This window comes from Fusarium oxysporum, genomic scaffold (assembly GCF_000149955.1).
Source record: "Fusarium oxysporum f. sp. lycopersici 4287 supercont2.30 genomic scaffold, whole genome shotgun sequence".
Taxonomy (NCBI): domain Eukaryota; kingdom Fungi; phylum Ascomycota; class Sordariomycetes; order Hypocreales; family Nectriaceae; genus Fusarium; species Fusarium oxysporum.
This window is the reverse complement of record NW_017264845.1, coordinates 297,094-318,615: the sequence shown is the minus strand read 5'-3', so window position 1 is coordinate 318,615 and position 21,522 is coordinate 297,094. Positions and strand designations below refer to the sequence as shown.

Below are 21,522 nucleotides of genomic sequence, written 5' to 3'. Positions count from 1 at the left end.
GGGAGACGACGAGAAGAGGTTATCCATAAATATGTGATATGTCGCTTTTGGCAGTATATTTGTGAGGGCAATGACGATGGCCTGAGTCGAATTCGGTGCGAAAGGCTCGTCTTTTGTATCGGGGGCTTCGACTGTGACTTTTCTTCGCTTGCTTGGCCGACCTGGCGATAATGACTTCTGCGTTGAAATTTCAACGCCAACGGCACCGTGTGGTTTCTCCTTGACATGCCAAATCCACCGAATAAAGAAGCCGTATTGGGCGATTACCCATATCTTGAAGCCCACGGGGTCAGGCTTGCCTTTGATAACCGTTGTATCATCGCTTTTGCCTGTATAGCGGATCATGCACTCATCGACGGCAAGGTGAGACCCGGGCCGGAATATCTGCATAGATACGGCTTGTATGTGGTCAGACCACTCTTCAACGCATTGAAATACCTTCGGAACAGGTGCGGTTTCGTCATATTTGGTGTGGTCAAAGGGACGAAGGTGCCTGTGGATGAGCTGAAACTTGTTGTATGAGATGAACTTGATAAATGAGTGCGCAGGGCGTTGAACACCGGGCTTGGGGGGGTTCCAATAGCTTCGTATCGTCTTTTCCTTATGCACACCTATATAGATTAGCACACCAATCATCGTCAACACCTCTGAGACCGTTATTCCTTCCCATTGGTGCAGATATGAGGTCGTCCCCATCGGGTTCTTCTAGCTGTCAACGACGCCGTTTTCTTTGAGCCACGTGATCCACGAATTGGTGTAAGAAACCCATTTTTCAACGAGTGATATAGGTAGGAAAAGCTGGAATAGTTGCAGAGGCGTTGGAGGCAGTGGGCTGACGCGAAAGTTGCGTGTTTCTACGTGGAAAGGCTTGAAGTTAGTGCCTCGGTCATTTTCCACCGGAAGATCAACGGCCCGGGTGGGGTCCCCTTGCCACAAGCAACGATTATGCTCTTCCCTGATAAAGCTGTTATCATCATAGGGGTTGATGGCCTGTATCTCTTCTAGAATTGGAGGGGAATTCATTGATGGTATCAAAATGAATTGATGGTGTTTTGGCGGGGAATTAGCAGGAATTACTTCCGAGATTAAACTTTTTGTACCCTGCTTGTACTCCCGGGATGACCGGGATCATGTGGGGCAAGGTACGCCTTGGAGCCTTATGCGCACTCAGGAGATGAGTCTCAACTGATGCTAAGGATGCAGCGTCGTCTTCTTGCACGGGCTGCGAGGGGACAGAGAGAAAACTTGGACCCAAGATGGAGTCCTCTGGCCCAAAGATCTGCTTCCGCAGGACATCCCAGAAAGTCGGATCTTCCTCTTTGGCTACGACACCGGCATCACTCACCGCGATCAATCGAGCGTCACGAAGACGGAAATCCATAGCGATGCCGAGGACCTTTGCGCGAAACTAGCAGCAGAGCGTTCTAGCACGGGGACAGTCAGTCATCCCAAATGCCAGATCTCTAGCCCTCTAGCGCCACTATCTTATTACTGGCTGCTGGCTGCTGACTGCAGAGAGCAGGAAGATCGTCCCATCACCTTCATCGCCCACAGCCTCGGTGGGCTCGTCGCCGCGCAGGTCCTAGTCCACGGCGATCAGGGAACGGAAGATTCTCGCAAAAAGTCCATCACTAAGAATCTTCGTGGAATGATATTCTTAGGGACACCATTCAAAGGTTCCTCAGCCGCGAAGCCGGCCGATATTGCTCGGAGGATCCTCGAATTCTTCGGCATCGACACTCAGGAACACACCTTGAAGCTCCTTGGTGTAGACTCTGAGCGCCTGGATGAGCTAACAAGGGCATTCCCTAACGTCTTAAACAAACGCAGGACATCCAAAGACCCGAAAGATAAAATTGAGGCGTTTTTCTTCTACGAGACCCTCAAAACGGGCTGGGGCAGGGGATTAATCCAGGTATAGCACTCTTCCTCCTCATTGCCAGTTCAACAGAATTCAAGGAAGAAATATAGATCGTCGAAGTCGATTCGGCTCAACTTCCAGGCTGTGGAGACGCTGCTCCGATTCATGCCGATCACGTTAGGATATGTAAGTTCAAGACGGCCAAGGACGAAGGCTACAGCGTCGTCGTTGCGGCCATTAGAAAGGTCATGTTGCCTCCAGATGCACTTTCCTCCCAGGTGAGAAATAATCCTCCCCCCAGACTTCAGTCCGTACACCAAGGCTTGTATCGCATTGCTCACACCTTGCTTTTTTAGCCAGGGACCCACATCATCAATGTACTGGGGAAGGCTGTGAATGTTGCCAACAAGAACATTAATATTGAGAGCCAAGTAAACAGCCTATAACTACAAACCCTCTAAAGATGGACGCGCCCAATGCCGTCAGGGAGTGCGTAAGTCGCAGGGGTTGTCGTGAGGGATGAGCGCCAAAGATTATGTACTTCTGCCCATGGACGACTTTCATCTTGCTAATGACCCGGAGAGTCAAGTTGAATGACACATTTAATACTAGGGGGTCTACATCTCTATGGATTTATTCACTTTCGATGAAAGTGGACGTTTCGCATTGTCATTGGCTGATAATCCTTGTATCAACCCCGCATTCCACTTTCAAATGCTAGTTCTATATCATGGATCAGGGCAGTCACCAAATCCGTCGCGGACCTTTTGGGAAGAGCGCCAGCCTGTTGTGGGTGAAGGATGTTGTAGTGAACGGCTGCCCACGCCAGGCGGCGTGCAATCAGCCTTTCCAGCCCCTTGCCGAGGCAAGAGAGCAGAGAGATAGGTCGCCAAGCCCGAGGCGATGTTAGATCACGCCGTCCGGGTTTGGCGATCATGACCACTTCGGCCTCCTTGAATGGTTTCGGATGATGGCCTATGGAGAGGCATCCTTCGAACAGGCGGCGGACGTGCGTCCCGATGATATGCCAGACAGCTTTGAGGAGGTCGACCGTGATATTATCTGACCCGGGAGATGTGTTGCCAGTGTTGAGGGTCGCATACTGCACCTCATCTAGAGAGATTTCGGGTGAAAATGGGATCGACCTAGGAGGACAGACTGATGTCCAGGGGTTCACAATGTCGTCATCTGAAGTTCTGCGCTCTAGTGTAGCTCGTCGAAGTGCATTCGCCTTGTCCATCTGAGTTTCGTATACGATGTCGTCGACCTGTAGGGGTGGCGGCTGGAAAGGCCCTGGGGACTTCAGCCACCGGACAGCTTTGTAAACGGCGCCACTGCTGGAGAAGCTATCGATAAGATTTCGCCAGTACTGCCTTTTTGCCCGGCGAACCACGCGATGGAGATCTCTCTTAGCCATCTGAACATCTTGGTTGAAGCCGCGGGGATAGATTCTCCTGATCGCCCGGAATGCGGCCGCTGCACCAGCACACTCCTCGGTCCACCAATGAACAGAACGTGCGCTCTTCCGTGTGGGCCGGCCAGCCGCCTTTGCTGCCGATGTCAGTAGATTCACGAGTGCAAAAGCAAGCTCATCCAATTCCGCTGGTGTCGAGTCCGCTTGAGGGACTTCTGTGGCTCCGAACTCGACGATCTCGACGAATCGTTTGAGCTCTTCCTCCGTTGTCACCCTAACCTTGCCCTGTTGAAGCGGAGCTGGCCTGACGTCGGGGAGAGTTAAACTGAGTGTGAAGTGGTCAAAGCTAGTTGCGAGATGGTCCTCGACGGTAGCTTCAGCAAGAGGCATGTTGGTAAATGCAAGGTCGATCGTGTTGCTGTGCGGGTTTGTCGGGACATCTGGAGTGTTGAGGAGGTCAAGGTCATTGTCTGATGCCCAGCCTGCAATCTCTTGGCCGCGGTTCGTAGCTTGGCCTGCCTGCCAACTACGATGTCTGGCATTGAAATCGCCAGCAACGAGGCATCGTTGTGGGACAGGCCATCGGAGCAGTGTGTTCAGGGCGTCTTTCTCGTTGTTCTGGCGATAGAAGTTGACTACAGTCATGCCGTTGATCGTGAGCCAAAGGACATCTGTTGTTTATATTGCGCAGTAGTGCTGGGTGAAAGTGTTTTATGAAACTTGGTTATTCATTATTGAGATGAGAGTTCCTCTCGGGTTTATATCTCTAGTTGATTTCATCTAGGACTTTGAACTTTAAATCTAGGACTTTCAGACTAACAGTCTGAATCCTGAAGATAAGGGGGATCCCCGGATTTTCCAACAACATCGCGAGTCTGAAAGGGCGGGATCTGGTCAGCCAAGAGCCTTGGGTCTCGTCGGACATATGTCATGACCCTAGGGCGAGTGTCGTTGCTGTTCCACATGTCGACTGGCGTGAATGTGTCGTACGCCGGGTGAGTCTTGGTTAGAGAGCGGGTCTCTGTATGAGCCGTCCACGGCTCTTGCAAGAGCACGATATCATATCGTTCCGAGTCGGCCAGCGCCAGAGCGCAGTCGTGGGCCGGAGGGATCTTGCCGACGTTGGCCTAGAAGATCCTGAGCGGCTTCCTGTCGTTCTTTCGTGTTTGGGAATATCTATTCCTGGCCATGAGAGCGATTAATGAGAACTATTCGACGCTTTCGCGGTGAGCCTGGCCTGGGCTGTTCGGGCTCTTCCTCTGCTTCATAGCCGGCATGAGGGGTTGTGGCCACCATGATGCACGAAGGAGCTCCTGATACAGCTGGGCTGGGAGCACGAACGTTCGGCTGTTCTTGTGATGTGATATCCTCGCTTTGACGCTCAGCCATGCTCTGCTGGGTTTCCTGATGCGATTCCAGATGTGGTTCTCGATGTCCTTGTCGGTATGTCTCCGCACCCACTGTCCGGACATGTTTTCGTTGCTCTTTAGTAAGTCGGCGGAGCACGCCGTGTACTGTCTTTGGCCGAGCTGGGCACCTACGAAAGTTAGCCTGGTGGGGGGCTAAGCAGTTGATGCACTGTTCTCGTGCTATGCAATCGTCTACAAGGTGGCCAGCCTTACTACAGCATCGACAGACTGGCTGTCTGTGACAGTTGCGGGTAAAGTAGTAGCCCCAGCACGTATCACACTGTCTAGGTCGGTCGGTTTTATCCATGAGTCTGGCTGCGCTGCTGCTGAAAAGCGACCAGCATCTCTTTGTAGGCTTCAGAAAGGACACGAGTAGAGTCTTGGTCAAGGGATTATCCGAGAATTGTCGCGCAGGGCGTACGTCAACGGGCTTGAGCCCAGTCTGGATTTCTATCTCATCGCTGACAACGCTGTCACTATCCACCTCATTGCCGTGGAAGTCGGTCAGTCTTGTGGGGAAGTCTGAGACCACATAGGTGAACCATTCCTTGTTCGTTTCTACTGCTGTAGCTCCCAGTTCAGCGGCCCACTCAGCCTGCTTTTCTACTAGAAAGTCGTGTGTGCAGAGTCTGCAGCCAGGACGGCCCATCCAGACCGGACCTGGAACACCTGTCGAATCTTCTCCGAGACGGCGCCGAGTTTTTCCTGGGTTAGGGTCCGGATCGCATAGCTACTGTGGGCCCTGGCCGGAGCCTCGGCTTCTAGACGGATGAAGACACGGAGGTCTTGCCGTGGTGGGGCGATGGTCGACTGTTGCCTTTGGCGATGAGGTGGATCTGTTTGGCGGCGTCGATGTTGTTGTTGTCCGTGGGTTAGACGGTCGTGGTCAGTGGGAGGCGTGGCAGCGGCCACGCTGCTGTAGGTAGGCTTGGGGGTCGCGGGTCCGGAGCAGGAGAGCTCTCGTTTCCAGGAGTCGAGGAAACTATCGGCGAATTGCTGAGCGAAACGTCGCTGCGGTCCGGTGGCGAATTGCTAGGCCGCTTCTTCAAACTTGGCACAGAAGGCCTGGAAAACCATCAGCTTGGTGTTGTACTCTTCCACGCGTTCTCGCGCGAGATCATTGGCTGATTCGATGATAGAGATTGGTCCTTGTTCAAAAATCGATGAGGGGCTGGCACGCTCAGCTCCTTCCGTAGCTGCAGCGGTGGTGGCGGGGTTGAGTGGTGAAGATGGTGTCTGGGCCATCCGAACGGGTCCAGGTGAAACACCAATGGTGCCGTTCACGGCTGCCGGACTGTTCTGCAAGAGGGCTGCACGGGCTCCTCGGTTCAGATTGGGATGTTTGCTGTGCACTTGTTAAGGATCTAGGTGTAGATAGGGCCACTTTCTTAACACTTGTATGCCAAGAAAGTGTGATAACAAAGGAAGGGATTCGCTCACCAGACCCTGAAGCCCAGCAGGTTCCGGGTAAGCTGCAAGGACGCGCCCGACAGCCTGGCAGATTCAAGCTTTCATCATATATCATGTATCAAATATATCAAATGTCATTTCAAATCCAGAGGTTTGGATTTGTTTGATTTGAAATAAGATTTTGGCATAGCTAGTCACCAAGTATATAGATCACATTCATTAGCACTTTCATAGCCATTAGCTCACCAGCTATCAATAAAACTTCTTTACGACAATAAGCCTCACAAGCATTACTTGTGTATCAAGAGACGTGACACGTCGCTACGCTCAGTCTCTGCCCTACAAATGTACAAACATAAACCTAGTACGGACTAGTTTACCTGTTTGGAAACCATCCCGCCATAGAACACCCCACTTCTCACATTGATACCAGATTTTATAAGTAGTCCATTAAATTCAAATTAGCTCTAAAATAGTTAGGAATACAAAACAATATATTTAACTGTTATATGTTTTAAAACTACTTGTGTAAAGGTTACAGCTATTTTCATTTCCATAGTTCTACTATAAAATGTATATACAAGTATTCGCTTTCGTTCGACCAGTGTGGGATCTTTTAGCCAGGAAGATGGATCTAGTACGCCACGACAGCAAGGAGTTCTTTTTCTTAGACCCTAGCGACAGAATGAAGCATCTATCATCCGAGCAAGCTTTGAGTATCTTGAGAAGTAGGACCCGAGACCTTATCACGTCATGGACATTGTCGCTGTACCGACAAGCCGCTTTAACAATCGCTAAGAGGTACCTGACAAAACTAGTGGAGAAAACGAATTACTATTATCCTTCTAGCGCGGCTGATCTAATGCGCATGTTTGCGGCGGGAGCTGGTCATCATCCTTGCATGCTGCTGACCACGTATGCTATCGATCGAGCTCTTCCGGAAAGACTCCAACCGGAGCTCTTGGAAATGTATCGCCACTTATCGAACATTTGGCAGGAATGGAGTCGGTGTTAATACGAAGAATGTTGCCTTTATCTGTAAGAAAAATCTACCAGTGTAAACGCCACTGCGGCTAACAAGACCTGCAACAAAAGGTTAGCAGAACCTGGGAAGCCCATTCTGTGAACTGAATCCACTTGTACTGCTCTGATGTTGGGCTGACTTCACGCTGCACCTGGTCTTGCGTATGCTGAGCTGGGGTCGCGGCTAGATGAGCAGCCTGGGTGAACTTCTCTTCTATTAGCGTTTCCAGCGGGAGGGAAGATTGTAAATATGTCGATGAAGCTCCAGCATCCAGTTCGCCGGACCCGTCCGCTGTTGAGGCTGGCGCGTGCGAAATCTCTGATAATATGGGCTCCGGCACCGATATAGACTCCAACTCCGGCGCTAGAACCGGAAGTAACGTCTATTACTCGACGATTTGAAAAGTGCCTGGCAAGCAACTGGTGCGCGTGCGACTCCTTCTTTCTGCCAGGCGTCGATAGTGCCGTTCTTGTAACGCTGACCACGGCGGTGGGATTGGCGTCTATGGACCAGACAAAGGTGCTCTGGCATATGCGTTTCAGAGCGGCATATATACGGTCGCTTCTGATCCTCGCAGCAGAGGCACAGGATGCTATCAAGATGAAGGAGGAGGTGGCGGATTGCTGGGCCTTGCGAGCTGGGCTGTAGGTCCCGGACAACGTTGCGGTCGCAAATGGGTGATAGGTTCCGGAAGGACTCCTCATACTTCTTAAGCTGCTGTTTCGAAAGGGCGACCTCCTTGTGGAACATGCGGACGTGGCTCCGAATGGAAGTTGCGAATACAGATTTGCATGACTTGCATATAAGTATGCGAAGGGCGGAGTGAAAGTAGATGAGATCGAGCGAGTCCATCGTATCCTCCCTAGGCAGCAGTCGTTTAGCTTACACTTGGAAGTGCGTGATGTGTACATACACACGAATGGGAATTGAAGTTTGGAGTCAGAATCTTTCCAACGTTGGCCCACAGCCCATCGCGCGACGCGGGTACGCGTAATTTAGAGTTTTGTTTCCTACATGTAGTATAGTAACCTATTTACCAGACTTTAGCCATTGTTCTCGTTTTCGTAAGTCGTCTCTAGCTGGCTGTATTAATTTTAGGATTCTTGATTGGGTAAAAAAGAATCATCCCCGCAAGCGATAAACTCTAGACATCGATTGGGTAGACTGCGAAGAGAATACAGGAATAGGTTTTAATCGTATCCGTTGGGTACTGTAAACAACGACGTAGTTCGTCCTGACTGTGGAGAATATTCGGGATCTGTTTTATCTTCTCTACCAGCTCCTGTCGACGCTCTGACTGTATATCGCGATGTCGTGTTCTCAAATGCGTAGCAACCTCATCGGCTACAGAGGCGAACGCACAAACCTGGCATACGAGAAGACGGTATGTGGAGAGAAGAACGTAGGGATAAATTGCACTGCATGGTTCAGATTGCAAGTTTGAAGCTGTCATAGTGACTCGGTGACTAGTAGTAAGATCTGAATAATGATAGTGCTTTGATCAACAACGAGACTGTCTAGTAGTATGATATTACCCCCCTATAGCACTTTTCGCGAAAGGACGTGTCGCGTTCTGTGGCAAACCCCTGACAAACCCCTGTTCTGATCAGCACTACTACTCCTGTATATAGGACAGTGTTAAATCAACTCTACACCCTGGCAATAATCAACTCTACTAGGTTTAAAGTGGGTCAATAAAATCAACTCTACTAGAGTTGATTTGGGACTGTAGTACTAGGGGCCGGCAATGACTCTCACCTCCTCGTGGTGCCGGCTGGGAACCTGGGAATGCCCTTTGCCCGCGGGGCATTCGCAGAGCTAAGAAGAGTCATCACCAACCAGCACTTGTCCGCTGGTTTGGGCGGTGGTGGCGCGATAGGGCTCACGAGCCCTACCCCCCACAAGCAACAAGGGAAAACTTTAAAAACCACCCGAGACACGACCGCGAAATCGAGCCTACAAACGATGAACATATGGGTCATGGAAGAGGACACCCTTGGGGTGCTTCTGGGCTGCTCTGTTGTAAGGACACCAAGACGCGCCGAATAAGCGACAGGAAGCGTGAATGGTCACAGCGAAAACGAACGAGAAGGAACGGCATTCTTGAACTTGCACAGAGAACGACAAGGCACCTTGGTTAGTAGGAGGGACGACACTGCGTTGCTCGGCTGTTCTGGGTACAGAAAGGATGCAAGTGGATAAACTCCTGCGAGACACGGTCGGCCTCGCAAGAGAGATCTTGCGAGGTAGCGCGAAACAGAATTGACAATCTGCGGGGCGCGGCATATAATGGAAGCGACGGAAGGCTGGGCGGGCGGGCTGCAGTTACGACACTTTCTATATGGCCCGAGAGGACGGACGCGCGTGTCGGTCTACCGAGAGGACAGGAGCCTAAAGATGGCCATCGAGGATGGGACTTTGGGTTGGCTGTGGAGGTGGGCTTAAGGAGCAAACTGGTATTGACTTGCGAACCGGCAGTGCCCCGCGCAAAGAGCGGAACAGGATCCAAGGGGATGCAAGGTAGAGGGTCTATGTAGGTAGACGCGCTGCGCCTCTACTAGTTATTTTCTCTGAAAATACAAATCAATACTTGAATTAGAGCAGCCCCAACAGATGAATGTCCATGCGGACAGGCAAAGGAAACGGTAGAGCACTTTCTCTTTCGATGCGTAAAATGGACAGCACAGCGCAAGGAGATGATGGCCCAATGTGTAGAAGAAAAGCGTGGCAATCTATCCTTTCACCTGGGAGGCAAGGCAATGTCGGATGGACAGAAATGGGCACCGAATATGGAAGCGGTGCGAGCCACGATCAGATTTGCGATCGCTACAGGTCGCCTAGAGCAGACATGACAACACTATTCACCTACAAATTGCTTAAACACATCTACTAACAACAGGTACCCCTCGTACAACCAATAGCAGACACTGCTTCAGCCGCCGAAGATAGGAAACTGAACACTTGGAGGAATTGGGCTTCAAGTTGATTTGCTACCACTAACCAATACGGGGATCTAGAAGGAGAACAATGAAGAGACAGAGAAGAACAAGGCGGGAAACATAGGGGCTCTGCGAGATCAAGACATTAATTGGCGAAATGTATGTATTTTTAGTTTTTAGAGCCCTATGGGCGATGGCCTACCGGGCGTAATAGATCTGTCTGTCTGTCTGTCTGTAGTACTAGGCTCGAATCTATACCGGAACATATACCAAGAGCATTCGCTGATGTATGGATATTGTTCCCGAGCCAGCATATCGACAAAGGGGCGAATATACACAAGGTACTTGTAGACAAGGTGGCCTACTTGGATAGGAAGAAAGCGGGCAACGACAAACTCCCTGTTTGTTGATCGCTTTGCCTTGTGGCTCCGAGTCAGGTAGATCACAAATCCATTGTAAACATAGAGGCCGCGCTCCGCTGTCCCACAATTGCGCAGCAAAATGTGAAGGAGGTCAGGACCACGAGGCTGGCCACCGCCTGTCATCATCAACAGACCAGCCAGGACTTCACGCAGAGCCTCTTCTTTCTTCCAATACGCAAATACTGCCTTCCGGTCCCAACTACCCTTCCTTGAGAGTGGATTCGATAGGCTGGTACACGCCTTAAGGGAAAGCTTCAGATAGGCCTCAACTAAGCCATTCCGTGGATGGGTCACAAAGGAGAAACCGTGAGTTGTATTCGTCAGGTCGTCCTTGATAGATGTTAGATCCAGAGACGGCTGCCAGTCGTACATCAGCTCTGCGCATAGCCGGCCAGCTTCTCCAAGCAGAGCCTGTGGAAACTGTCGGAAGCTGCCCATGCTGATAGTAACCAAATCACCGTGGGATACAGACTGGCCGTCATCGCTCCATCCCAGGAGGAACGGAGGCGTCTCCGAGCATGAAATAGCCTTGCCATAGGCCAAGAGGGAGAAAAGCTCCTCGAATGGAGATTGTGAGCCGAGCACTGTGTACTTCTGGCGAACGTTTTGGAGCCGTGCAACTTGACCCGTTCGGGGTCGCTGCGTGATTCCAAGGAATAGGTATGCTCTTGCAGGGAGGGCATATTCGAGGAACAGGAGGCGTTGAGTGTAGATGAGTGCAGCGAGGTTTGATGTGTATGACCTCGCTGGGAGGAAACCAGTCGAATCAGTCGTAAAACCAAGGATTCCACTGAAGTACACTAGCAAGGTTGAAGCTGGTCGCCCATCCACCACTTCCTCCGTGCTGAATGCCATTATAAGCCCAAACAGCCGCTCAAGCATTTCGGCCAAGTCTGTATTTTCTTCGCTCGCGTTAGCTGTTATATTGGCCCCGTCTCGCTCCTCCGCTTCCTCCTCCTCATCACTATCATATCCGTAATCCTCATCCCCATTTTCAGATTCGCCGCTTTCTGAGACACTGTCCATATCGTCAGAATCTTCGGTCACGGACTCTTCGCTGTTCTCTGCTCTTTCATCCCAGCTCGCTTGATACTCAGCCACGCTATGCGCCCTGGCCGATTGCCAGAAACTCAAGGTTGTAGCGCCATGCTGATCCCAAATACAGTGATTCCATACGGCTGTAATCGCTTTGAGCTGTGATCTCTTAAACCGGATACCAGCTCGGCGCCGACAAACGTTAGTAGGTAAGCAAAAAGCGCGGAATATCATAGCTATGAAGCGCTTAAGAAGCCGGATATACTTCGTTCTGCTAGCCACCTTGCCGACAAAGGTAAAGGGCTTAGCATAGCATCCATGAGGCCGTACGCTACGTAGCCAGCAGAGAAGGCTTCTGCTTGTTGTCTGGGCTGTTTGCTCGCAGCGATCCATAACCACATCCACAGCCACTAAAATTGCAGCAATCTTCCGCTCATTATCCGCAGAGCTGATCAAAACTTCATCTAATACAGTATGTGTAGTACCACTTCTGGCTCTACCTAACACAAGGCCCCTGCATGATGATGAAGCAGAGGGCATAATGGTCAAATTTCGCAGTAAGTCGCGGTCGAAGCTCTTATATGTCTCCTCCCAGCCAGTCCGCTCTAGCCAGGGCCGAAGGTCTGTAAATGTTGATGTAAGAATTTTTGAACTGGTCTCGGTCTCTGACCCTGCATCCCTACCCACAGCCGCCTGACCTGCGCTTGAGCCTTGCTGCAGGCGTCGCTCGCGCTCAAATACACCTTGGAGGTGAATGTATATATCTTTTCCCCCGATAGGGCGTGTCGTAATCCCGCGATACTCGACAATCCAGTATCGTCCCCCTGGGGGACTTTTGGTCCACGCTTGCAGGAACGCAGGTTCGTACATGGCATTTCTTCGAACTCCCAAACGAAGCCTTTCCACTTCATGCTTCGAGGCTATATGTCGAGAGATTCTTTGAGAGCTGCCCGTACGTTCGATGCAGAACTTGCACGTATATCCATGAACAAGATTCAGGTTCGGATCATAGGATGAACCATCTTCTCTGATGGGGGCGTCAGATGGATCTCTTAGTTTTCGAATGCGAGCTTCCAAAATATTCATGACCTGGCGGCGCTCGGTAGCAGCCACATTGTGCTTCCTTCGGAGATGCTCGCTGACTTGAGTCGGACTAGGCGCGAGGGCAAAACGGCATGTGTCATGACAGCAAATAAGTACTTGAGCTTGAGGGTCGACAGATAGCCTGAACCGTGAGAACAATGCATCATCGGCCATTATGTTCTCTAGATCTGGTATTCCACTGGCACCGCTATTCAAGTAATAAAATGGCCAGGAGATTGTCATACTTACTGATTGCACGGATGGATACCAGGATGGGGTTTTTAAACCTGATAGAATGGTTAGAAAAGGGGTTAAGATGGCTGATTTCCCAAATGAGAGTCATTACAATAAAGTTTTCAGCCGCACCCTTTATGACCCAAAAGATGTTTCGTATTTGCGGCAACGGGGAACCAGCATCTACATCCTAGGAATTTTGTAAAGTCAACAGGGTGCACGGGCCAAGTAATCTTGTATTGCAACCCAGGAGCAGCAGATGGAAAAAGAGGGGTGCACGGGCCACCAAAACTGGTATTGGATGTCAATACCAGTGGTAATTGGTACAGTAGGCTTTACGCAAGGTGGAAGAACAGCGGAAGCTGCTCCTAAAAAAACACCTGCCCATTTGCACCGGTGCATTCTCCAGATCTCACGGCCTCCTTTGCGCCCATACTCTCAAGGCCCTAAAGAACAAAATCAGCCCCTTCGCCTGGAGCATTTTCACACACATTGGCACCTCAATCGCCATGGTGTCCACCGGTTACTACTGGAGCCTCGGCATCGACCCGATCGGATAGCCGCCGGTTCTAGTACTAGTAGACCACAATCAAGTGCCCAGAGAGAGCCAAGTGCATTCGAGGCAGTTCAGGCAACAGCACGGCCAAAGGCACAACCTAAATGCAACAGATGCCACCAGATAGGTCATACAATGACTTCAAAGACATGCCCTCAACGATACGAGGAGCTTTTGAAGCCACCAGCACCGTCGGCGCAGGCAAGACCATTGCCGACGACATCTTCATCAGCACCATCCTTGCACGCAGGAGAAGCTCCAAGATCAACGCCTTCAGGATCATCAGAGCAGGCAGAGTCAGTAATAGATAGTGCCAGTTGCATTATCGTCAGTCTCGACGGCGCGGACAATATAGTGCCGGCAGCATCATCAGCAGCACCACCGGCACAGACAAGGATAGTGCCGACATCAAGGTATGATGATTCTCGGGCTATCTATCAGAGATATGTTGCTGCTCGAGATGCTTGGTACAAGGTGCAGCCTCATGGCAGTATTAAAACTAACCAGCAGTATCGGAGGGCGCTAGGTCTACCTCTGCGGTACGACAAAACAAGCTATCAATGGTGTCTCGATTGGAAGCAGATGGGTAAGCGCTGCGATACTGCAAACGGCTCTAGAGATTGGACTAAAGAGGAGATGATGGCCTATCTAGATTGGAGCAAAGCAGAAGATGACCATGTCGAGGCTCAGGTAGCTGCGGAGATGGAACTCAGCCCTTTTTCCAGTAGAAGAGGTATGCATGATATTTGGGAGGCGGCAGCGGCAGATAGTGAGGCCCAGCAGGCCATTCATTCCGGTAGATAACCAAGAATTCATAACCAGTTGAAATCATAGTATTCTCAAAAGTAAAAACTGCATCACAGCGCAATTTCGACAGGACAAATTGAGGGCTGACATAATCCGCACGCCTACGCGTTCAAGAGTGGAGGCGCGCCTAGGCGTGTCCCTATGGTGCCCCGATTTTCCAACACGTGTTACGTAATCAAATCTCGATGTTTGGCGCCCGCTACAGAGGCGCCCGGGCGCGCTTTTAGACCCCGCGCGCCCGGACGCGCAAATTATGTCAGCATTCAACCGAGGCAACAACACAACGGCAGAGATCAGGGGCTGCCGCTACTTATTAGCGCAGCCACCGGCCCTATGAAATCCATTCTCACGGGCGTAATAAATACTGATATCAGCGCGTAGCGTTCAGACTTCAGGATCTAGAACGATAGAATTCAAGCTACTTAGCTGAATACAAACCCTGCTGCTCTTTACCATCTTTCTCCGCCGCCTCCCAGATCTCCCGCATGCCTCTTCTACCAGCAGAAAAAGGATTGCTTTCCATCTCCGCAGCTACCTGAGCCTCAACCCGATCATCTTCTGCCTTGCTCCAATCCAGGTAGGCCATCATCTCCTCCTTGCTCCAATCTCTAGAGCCTGTTGGCATAGTACAGCGCTGGCCCATCTGCTTCCAGTCAAGGCACCACTGGTAGCTTGCTTTATCGTATCGCAGAGGTAGACCCTGCGCCTTCCGATATTCTTGATTGGTTTTAACACTTCCACGGGGTTGGGCCTTATACCAAGCATCTCGAGCCGCAACATATCTTTGGTAGATAGCCCGTGGGTCATCATATCTTAGTGTCGGCTGCGTCCCTGCCTGTATCGATGGTGCTGTTGGTGACAACGCCGGCGCTATGCTATCTATATCGCCGGCATTAACGATGATGCAGCTGGAACTATCTCCGTCTGGCCCTGCCTGCCCTGGCTCCGGCGATGATGCTAACGGCATGGCTTTTGCCTGCCTAGATGAACCTAGCAATGGTGCCGCTGACGGCTGTAAGATCTCCTCGTACCGCAGAGGGCATGCCTTTGAGGTCATCATATGACCTAATATGTGGCATTTGCTGCACTTAGGCTGCGCCCTCTGTCGTTTCGTTGCCTCAACTGCCTCAAATCCACTCGGCTCTCGCCTTGTGCTTGATATCGGTTGATTGCGCCTCTTGTTAAGCCGGCTCAAGGCTGCTCGGGGTTCCAGCACAGGCTGTGGCTGAGCTATATGTCGCTTCAAGTGCCAATGGGGATGAAAGTGTTCCAGTAATAAGACCTTATTTTCCTCCTCGAACTGTTTTAAGGTGTGAGCACATGGTAGTCCATGCGAGGATGTGAAGCTCTGGCTGCAGGGAGCTCGCAGTGCCGAAATTAACCGCTGTTGTTCTTGGACCTTGCGTAAAGCTTGATGTGAGATCCAGCCCCGTATAGCCTCAAATAGCACCCCGGAGATATCTAGCGGTATTCGTATCTGTTGAGACGCTCGTAAATGATTTAGTTCCCTTAATTGGTTAGTGATAGCAGGTTTCATCGCTTGCCAGGTATCAAAGAGGTCCAGAGTAGATGTCTTGACATGTGATTTTATCAGGGAATGAATTCCTTCCGCCCTGGGAATTTATCAGTATCTATCTTCTATGGTTGCATGATCCTGTAAGCAACCTGCCTTGAGGTAGCAGTGTTGCCAAAGTGCAAGTATTTATCTACCCATGCTTTGACGATCCTCTCCTTGTAAGGTTCAAGCCAGAATGTTTTAATATACCCAACAGCCTCTGTGTACTTCTCAGCGTATTTACGCTCGAAGCTGGCCAGGCGCTCTTGAAATATCGCTTCAGTCGGTGAGGCTACAATCGAGTGCCATGATGCATAGAATTCATCCCATGTCTTTTCTGGCTGGTCTCCGCCGCTCAGGATTAAGACAGGCCGGCAATGCTGTAAGACTGCCTTGTTGACGTGCCAGAGGCAAAGCAGCGCCTTGGAGAACGGGAACCAGGTTGCGGAAGCATTCATCGCCGCTGGCCACCGGTCTGTCAAGATGACAGAAGGAAGATCGTGCTCATAGAGAGATTTGAGATGTTGCAAGGCCCAAGAGTAGTCTTCTTCTGTCTCGCCAGAGAGAAAAGCAAAGGCGATGCAGAAAGAGCGCTGGCAAGAGTCAACTCCAACCATGTCAAGAAGTGGCATAGCGTGCTTATTCGTCTTGTAGGTGCAATCCAGTATCAAGACGTCGGGATTGTATTGTAGATATGCAACAGAGTCTGGATGGGCAAAGAAGATAGCCGTCAGACGATTATTGGAATCTAATCGGACTCGGCACCAGAAGCCCTCCCTGTTCAAGTGGTCGACCAGTGCCTGAATGCTGCTTTGACCTTCACATAAATTTCTTCTCGTTGCCGCAATTCGATTATAGATATCTTTCTGAGTCGCAAGGGTATCGGAATTATTATAAAGATAAGTTCTGATTTCACGAGGGGCAGCTCCAGAAGCCGTGAGGCTGGAGATAGCTTTGAAATCGTTTTCCTTAAGTTGGCGATGTGCTGGGTGGGCGGACGGGTCTTCGCTTGGTGGGTGATTGTGTAGCGCGTATTCCTGGCTCGGTCGGTGACTCAAGACCCATGAATTTCCCCCTAGAGATTGTTTGGCAAGTACTGAGAACTTACAACCAGTTCCTCGGCTACATGTGCGACGTGTTCGTTCGACAGATGCACTTGGCGGAGGCTTGTTCCGATCACACGCAAATACAACTTTCACTCGGCCGTTTGGAGTTTTGGAAGATTTTCCCGTCGTGAATGCATAACCTCTAGGCTTCGCCCAAGAGTTTATGGCTAGAAGAAGAGCCTCCCGAGAGTCGTATGTGCCCTCTGGCGGGAGCACATCATTAGGGAATGCTGCTTGAGCCATGGTGGCAGCCCCTGATCTCTGCCGTTGTGTTGTTGCCTCGGTTGAATGCTGACATAATTTGCGCGTCCGGGCGCGCGGGGTCTAAAAGCGCGCCCGGGCGCCTCTGTAGCGGGCGCCTCGATGTTTGAGTTGAATTGACATTGATCATCAATCCATTCAATATATTGAAGTACGTTGTGTGGTTCCCATCCTTGGTTCTCGAGCTGGCCGAGAAGCCATCCATCCCAGTTGCTCGCCGGCAAAACATTCAATTGACTTTGAAAGCTGGCCATGAGTTGTCTTTGCAATCTGAACTACTTTACAATCCAAAGGGCCAAGTCTCATGATACTCGAGAGGCGACTTAGGCTGATGGACCTCAAGTGTTCCAACATGCCGTGACTCGTCAAACCAGATAAAGCCATCAAACTGTTCCGGCAGGATAGCAGACGAATAATGCGACGCCTTCTCCGTAGCAGGCTTGTATAGCACGCCAATGAACCTCTCCAGACGGCGCTCACTCAGCGCCTTTCGCAACCGCGCATCACAATTTTTCTTGCGTAGATCCAAGACAAAGTTCTTAATACCCGTGGCATGCATCAGCTCCTCGTAGCTGTCCGGAAGTCCCGGTCGGATTCCCATAACTTGCATATCACCGTCCCAGCGCTTCGCAGCAGCAACGGTACCAGTGTTGGTACCGGTACCAATATTGAGAGCCTTTGCTCCGTACGTCTCCTTGCACAGCTGGCCAATATTGAGCTCGCCTCGGGACCAGCCCATGCTGGTGGCGCGGGCGTCGCCGATGTGACTGTTGTGAGCCCATACGATGGCCTTGGACTTGTCGCCGCGATGCTTGAGGATTCGAACAAGGGTCTGAAACATGTGGGTATCGCGAAGATTCCAGCTTTCGTGTCGACCGTGGTACATCTCCTTGTAGTAGTATTCGGCATCTAGTTATATGTTAGCAGCTGTTGTTAGAACAACCCATCTCAGAGGAGCGTACCCTTGACAACTCTCGCATTCTGTTCTCCGCTGTGAAACTCGATACCGTCTCCACGAGCCGCAGAGTACTCGATGCGCTTTTTGAGGAGATCCTGTAGCATATCCATTACGTCGTCTTCATAACCTTGAAAAGCCGTCGTCAACACCTCAAGTCCGTACTCATGGGGATCTTGAGCCCAGCTCATGAGGTTGCCGTATCGTTGCCGTGCCACGTCTGCCATGTCCTTGTCCACGGTAGCAAGATAGTCGACCACAGCCCTCATCGAGGTTCCCATAGAGTATAGGTCCAACCCGTAAAACCCCGTTGCCTCGCGGATCTCCCGACCCTTGTTGTAATCTCGTAGCCATTCCACAAAGTCGTGAACTTCCATGTTGCGCCACATCCACGTCGGAAATCGCAAGAAAGCTGGCTCTCTTCCTTCTTTGTTCGCCATCTGAAGAGTTTCAGCGGTTCCCTGACCTGGCCCTGGTCGACGCCTGGCGTATCGGTCAACATCTTCGGCGTCGGGCCAGTCAGCTTCAACAGCGACAATGTTGAAGCCATGGTTCACGATCATATACTTCGTGAGCTCAGCGCGGACTGAGTAGAACTCGGATGTGCCGTGGGAAGCATCGCCGATAAGAAGTACCTTGCAGTCACTAAAACTATCAAAGTATCTCGTTATCGTATCGCTATCTTCGGGTATGGATGTGAACGGCGTAACGTTGTCTCTTAAGAGCTCAACCGTGGACGGAGCCATTCTGGGTGATTTGGGTCGAATAGTCAGACGGTAGGCAAAAATTGGAGAAAATTCGGTCTGAAAAGAGTTCGTAGAGGTTTAGTGAAAGTCTTTGCCGCAGCTGGCAATCCTTATTTATGGGCAGAGGTATTAGCCACTTGGAGTATCATCAGTTCGCTTCTCAACACCCTCAGACATCATCTAGTGACGGAATGACATCATGAGCAGGCATGGATTGTGCTGCTAATACGTTGAAGGTATGTCCATCTTCACGAGAAACTTGTATTCAGTTGCGCAATCGTGTACACATTCAGAATCGACCCTGATGTCTAATGGGGGCCGACCGGAGGCGATGATCCTAATTCGATGTGGGCATTCAGGCTATCCAACATATAACGAAGGGTTTCGAGGAATTTGTCAATCTTTGCGCAGGTACAACTGCTCGTAAATTAGACTGGAGATTGTCTTAACTTCTACCTGTAGTAGAGTGGAGGTGGCAAGGGACCACAACTCAATAATGACGGTATTAGATTATACCTGCGACGTCAAAGCTGAGTCTGCGATTTACCAACCACAATGACGGTACCGACCCCGCAGAGTCGGGCACCATCATTCCCATCCTACTCAAGAATGTAGACCAGGAGTGCGCCGCATTTCCGCTTCTCCGCCAATCAATATCCCTGCACCACGGATCCACTTTTACCGCACAGAAATGCGCCGCGTTTCTGTTGAAACAATAGGCATGAGCTGGGGTGTCACGTGCAAGCAGGGGTCTTCTAAGATTGCGACCAACAACAGTGAAACAGTGCGTCATCAGACCACCCTCAGATGCCTGTGATGTTGCAATTTGTAAAGAGCAATATTGCCGGGGCTTCTATCACCACCTAATTTAGCATAGGAATTTGTACCTTTTATTTCGTGCATTTTAATTGGTCACACCCCCCTCACCGTGACCACAGTGGAGGTCCGCACGCACTCAGGAGATAGGGTTAACCAAATTGTCCTTCGCAAGCTTTTGATTCGTTCCGCCTGTCTAATGATACGTGTAGAAGCGGCACTTTCGATGACAGTCGTATATTTGACCTCATCCAGATGCAGTCGCTGTTTCAAACCTAACTAAGCTGTGGAATACGGTAGCAAAAGGCCCCTACTCCTGGGTTCGTACTGTAACGGACTTGGGATCCCTTCCAGTCCTAGCACACAAAATACTTAATACGAGGGAGATCGTTGCTGAAACCTTAAAGATTATTTAATTAACATGTGACCCTGACGTCAAGTTATTCAATCTATTAATGCTCTTCTGATGTCAGACTGCCCTGGTATCATATTCATCTTTAATAATAAAAAAGGGTCTCCGTAAGCTAAAAACTACTTTTCTCTTTAAAAACTTAGGAATTATCAAATTCTGTTCCACGTTCTCAAGTGAAACGAAATGGCCTCTAATATCGAGGACAAGAACGCAGAGCCAATAAACAAAGGCGATCACGTTTGGACGCGGATCCGTGGTGGTAGACACGAGGGAGACGTGGAGAGGATTGTGACAACTGCAAAGGACGCCGAAAAAGAAGAAGTTAAGAATCCTCCAAAGGTACGTTTTAATGGGTTCTTCGTATTGGAAGTGAACTGATGTGTTTGAATCAGGTACTCTTCGAGGATCAGCATGGTCACCGGGTTGCGCATAATCCAGGGACTCTGGAGCACAAATGAGACAGTTTAAGGAACAATATAGCTGCGTTAGCCGCTCACATGGAGTTGAGAGGGGGTTTTAGGTTCCCCGTAGGTACCGTCACGATGACAGGGCCTACGTGGGGCGAGGTACGCCTTGGAGGCTCACTAACTACCCATGGGATACAGTGACCAGTCATTGTTGACTCAGCTATGAGCTAAGGGGGTGCAGGAAGGCTTAGTATTTTATTCAGGAGCTTTGGCGTTAGTGTGACAGACCTTGCCATCAAAGACGCGATGCATTCACTCGCAATGGAAAAAACAATCTTGGCCATTTATAACCGAGTCTTTCGGTTTAACAACGTAGTACAGGTAAAACCTAAAATAATATTTCCAAGCCAGGATAGGCCCACAAGTTAAGCCTAATATACAAGATAAATCTGGACTTCTAAAATTTCCAGCCTCATTGCCAATCCTAAGCCATTATTTACTGCTTTCGGTGCAGGCCACCAGCGTCATCAGTGTTGTGGATGGCGTTAGGGACTGCACGCTCAACACTCTCAGGAAGCTTCTCCTGTAGCTTCTGAGGCACGATGGACGCCTTGCCTCCGTCCTTGGCGTGAGTTTTGTGAATAAACTGACCAGGCTCAGCGCCGGTGCGGTGGACCTGAAATAGATAATTAGCTGCAGGCTCCCAGGCATGTGATGATAGTTGTCATACAGAATCGGGAAGGTTCTCCTCTAGACCTTGGGGTGCCTTCTCTTGAGCCTTGGAGTGCCTAGTGGTGTGAGGAGGGCCGTGACCGCGCCTATTCTGCACAGTGGTCTGGGTATTCAAGTCGGACATGACGGTAGATGATTCAGTGGTAAGGGGAAGTGACATAATGTTTAACACGTAATTCAACACTCGTTATGATCTCGTTTGAAGACGTTGAACTATCTAGGTCTAGACGAGAGGAATTTGGACCCTTATTTCAATTCAGAACGGGATGCAATATGGACGTCATGATTCCACAGCGTCGGTCATGAATGCATAGTGAGACGATAATGACTCTATATTA

General features: G+C 50.4%; 8 protein-coding genes across 8 annotated transcripts; 3 read left to right on the top strand and 5 right to left on the bottom strand.

The window, feature by feature from the left end:
* Positions 1–1,648: 1,648 nt before the first annotated feature.
* On the top strand, positions 1,649–1,921 carry FOXG_16018 (uncharacterized protein; the record flags this gene model as incomplete). Its single annotated transcript, XM_018396102.1, has 1 exon — positions 1,649–1,921. The coding sequence occupies one exon, from the start codon at positions 1,649–1,651 to the stop codon at positions 1,919–1,921; it is 273 nt and encodes a 90-aa protein (XP_018256375.1).
* A 5,560-nt stretch (positions 1,922–7,481) lies between these two features.
* FOXG_22190 (uncharacterized protein) lies at positions 7,482–7,970 on the bottom strand (the record flags this gene model as incomplete). The annotated part of the gene is made up of 1 exon (XM_018402588.1): positions 7,482–7,970. The coding sequence occupies one exon, from the start codon at positions 7,968–7,970 to the stop codon at positions 7,482–7,484; it is 489 nt and encodes a 162-aa protein (XP_018256374.1).
* Positions 7,971–10,233: 2,263 nt separating this feature from the next.
* FOXG_16017 (uncharacterized protein) lies at positions 10,234–12,771 on the bottom strand (the record flags this gene model as incomplete). The annotated part of the gene is made up of 1 exon (XM_018396101.1): positions 10,234–12,771. One exon carries the CDS (start codon positions 12,769–12,771, stop codon positions 10,234–10,236), a length of 2,538 nt encoding a protein of 845 aa, XP_018256373.1.
* A 720-nt stretch (positions 12,772–13,491) lies between these two features.
* On the top strand, positions 13,492–14,191 carry FOXG_22189 (uncharacterized protein; the record flags this gene model as incomplete). Its single annotated transcript, XM_018402587.1, has 2 exons — positions 13,492–13,687; positions 13,743–14,191. The coding sequence occupies 2 exons, from the start codon at positions 13,492–13,494 to the stop codon at positions 14,189–14,191; spliced, it is 645 nt and encodes a 214-aa protein (XP_018256372.1).
* A 421-nt stretch (positions 14,192–14,612) lies between these two features.
* FOXG_22188 (uncharacterized protein) lies at positions 14,613–15,161 on the bottom strand (the record flags this gene model as incomplete). Its single annotated transcript, XM_018402586.1, has 1 exon — positions 14,613–15,161. The coding sequence occupies one exon, from the start codon at positions 15,159–15,161 to the stop codon at positions 14,613–14,615; it is 549 nt and encodes a 182-aa protein (XP_018256371.1).
* Positions 15,162–17,396: 2,235 nt separating this feature from the next.
* Positions 17,397–18,817, bottom strand: FOXG_16016 (uncharacterized protein; the record flags this gene model as incomplete). The annotated part of the gene is made up of 2 exons (XM_018396100.1): positions 17,397–18,025; positions 18,079–18,817. 2 exons carry the CDS (start codon positions 18,815–18,817, stop codon positions 17,397–17,399), a joined length of 1,368 nt encoding a protein of 455 aa, XP_018256370.1.
* Positions 18,818–20,228: 1,411 nt separating this feature from the next.
* On the top strand, positions 20,229–20,503 carry FOXG_16015 (uncharacterized protein; the record flags this gene model as incomplete). The annotated part of the gene is made up of 2 exons (XM_018396099.1): positions 20,229–20,384; positions 20,438–20,503. The coding sequence occupies 2 exons, from the start codon at positions 20,229–20,231 to the stop codon at positions 20,501–20,503; spliced, it is 222 nt and encodes a 73-aa protein (XP_018256369.1).
* A 445-nt stretch (positions 20,504–20,948) lies between these two features.
* Positions 20,949–21,308, bottom strand: FOXG_16014 (uncharacterized protein; the record flags this gene model as incomplete). Its single annotated transcript, XM_018396098.1, has 2 exons — positions 20,949–21,128; positions 21,183–21,308. The coding sequence occupies 2 exons, from the start codon at positions 21,306–21,308 to the stop codon at positions 20,949–20,951; spliced, it is 306 nt and encodes a 101-aa protein (XP_018256368.1).
* Positions 21,309–21,522: the final 214 nt, after the last annotated feature.